The sequence below is a fragment of the Penaeus vannamei genome, chromosome 36, assembly GCF_042767895.1.
Source record: "Penaeus vannamei isolate JL-2024 chromosome 36, ASM4276789v1, whole genome shotgun sequence".
NCBI classification, from domain to species: Eukaryota; Metazoa; Arthropoda; class Malacostraca; order Decapoda; family Penaeidae; genus Penaeus; species Penaeus vannamei.
Window position 1 is genome coordinate 2,475,623 of NC_091584.1, and position 2,055 is coordinate 2,477,677.

A 2,055-nucleotide genomic window follows, 5' to 3' on the forward strand; every position below is an offset into this window, starting at 1 on the left:
GGCGCCAAACTTCAGGTCCGGGAGCTGACACGGGAGGACACGGGCGTGATAACGTGTACCGCTACGAATCCGGCTGGGAAGGACACCCTAAGTTACACGCTTCAGGTTTATGGTACGTAAGGAAGAGGAGGTGGTTTATTGTTTTGACATATTTTGTTATTTGTGGATTTTTTTTCTATTTTCTTTTTAATTTTAGGTTTTTGATGAAGAGTAAGGTGTTGTGTGGGAGGATGGAGTGTTTTTTTTGTGTGTGGGGGGGTGATGATGAAAACGTTGTCTTTTTATCTAAATCCGATTCTCTCTTTCCTTCTTTCTCTTTCTCTCTTTCTATCTATCTGTCTGTCTGTTTGTGTATCTATCTACCCATCTGTCTGTCTGTTTGTGTATCAATCTGTCTGTCTATCTATCTATGAATATTAATACATTTTAAAACATATTGCAGTTCCCCCGAGTGTCGACGAAGACGCAGCCAAGGAGATGACCGTCAAGGAGGGAAACAGCGTTGTCCTAGAGTGTCCTGTCACAGCCTTCCCTGGTAAGTGTTCATGTTTATGTTATTCTTTCAATGTTGCCGATTTTCTTTTCATTCTGAGAAGGTGGGATGGATTTGGCACGCTGGTTTTTGTTTACTTTGTGTTACGACGTTCTTAGGGGTAGTAGGTGATAGGTCTAAATCACTGATAAGACTAAACCGAGGCTTTTCAGAAAATCATGTATGACCGTGGTCTTCTAAGAAGTGGTTTATGCGCGCGCGCGTGCGCGCGCGTGTGTGTGTGTATGTGTATTTATGTATTCATATGTGAATTTATATTTATGTATATAGTTAGTAGGTATATATCGTTTTCATATACCTACAAGGCATAAAATGTACTGAAAAGCGAAACAGATATTCATTCTCTGATCTTATGCATCGTCTCTCATTTTAACAATGTTGTTTTTTTTCCATTGCATGAAAAAGGATATTGCTTAGTCATTTAAAGTAGACATGTAATATATAAGGAACTAGAAAGAGAAAATCGGCCGCCACAAATCACGTTTATTAAACATTGATTGCGAGAGAGACAGGATCCATACCAACATTACGTAATCTGGTCAAACACCTATTCGTGTGCTGTACACCTATTACTGCATGGAGTACCCTCATGTCTACAGTGAAAATACCAGTGATTATTGATTTAGGTGTTGTCGACTTAACACCTGATACACAGATAGATAAATGTCGTTGTGTTTAGGAGGTAAATATACACGCACTTAGGTACAGGGATGTAAGAAAATGGTCTTTTAAGTGTCTACATATCTACCCTTTTTTATGCTTACTTGTAGTTTCACACCTTATTTCATATGGCCAAAAAAACAAAAAAAAAACAAACATATCAAAGGTATAACAGAGATCTGGACATTAAATTTAGTTCATATAATTTATTCAGTACATAAATTTCTTTTGTGATTGCAGTTCTACCCAATATCTACGGGTGTTACTTTTTAGACACACAAGGTTTCAAATCTACTTGTGCTCGACACCATAAATAAAATTGTCTCATTTGTATCGCTGCTGGAAATTAAATTTCCTTGCGTAGAAAAATGTGAACACTACATACGTACTACATATGATTGTAATGTATTTGTTCTATATTTCCACATAAGGGTGTCTATATTTTCATACTGGTTTAGACGTTTAAAATGAAAGAGATATAAACATTCTACCGTTTTGATACTATTTTAGACGTTTATAATGAAATAGTTATAAATAAACACTCTACCGTTTTGATACTATGACAGAAAAACCCACAATGCTCAGTAAATCTCGTGTGTACATTGTTGATTTTTATACCATGTTTATGTTCATCGTGGAATGCAGTTTATTCGTGTGTGGACAATTATTATGTTGAAACGATTGTTTTCCCCTCGATTCATTTTTGCTTGGTGAAGGAGCGTCATCTTCGAGCTAAGAACAATGTTTGGAGAAGTCAGCTGTTGAAAGAAAGGAATGTTAGCATGTGGAGGGACAATATATTTGGCATATAATAGGAAGGCAACATACTACGATTCACTACA

The 2,055-nt window shown here is 36.6% G+C and overlaps 2 protein-coding genes across 4 annotated transcripts in view; one reads left to right on the forward strand and one right to left on the reverse strand.

The window, feature by feature from the left end:
* LOC113814828 (hemicentin-1) overlaps positions 1-2,055 on the forward strand; it is a 234,971-nt gene that overhangs the window by 111,211 nt on the left and 121,705 nt on the right. For all 3 annotated transcript variants that reach the window (XM_070114397.1, XM_070114399.1, XM_070114398.1), the window contains 2 exons: positions 1-112; positions 443-535. The exon at positions 1-112 is cut by the window's left edge and continues 12 nt beyond it. In XM_070114397.1, the coding sequence (XP_069970498.1) occupies positions 1-112; positions 443-535 (205 nt within the window). The remainder of the gene's footprint in view (positions 113-442; positions 536-2,055) is intronic.
* LOC138859403 (glutamate receptor ionotropic, kainate glr-3-like) overlaps positions 1,026-2,055 on the reverse strand; it is a gene marked incomplete in the record, with an annotated part of 56,129 nt that continues 55,099 nt past the window's right edge. The window contains 1 exon segment of the mRNA XM_070114400.1: positions 1,026-1,971. Within this exon segment, the coding sequence (XP_069970501.1) occupies positions 1,968-1,971 (4 nt within the window).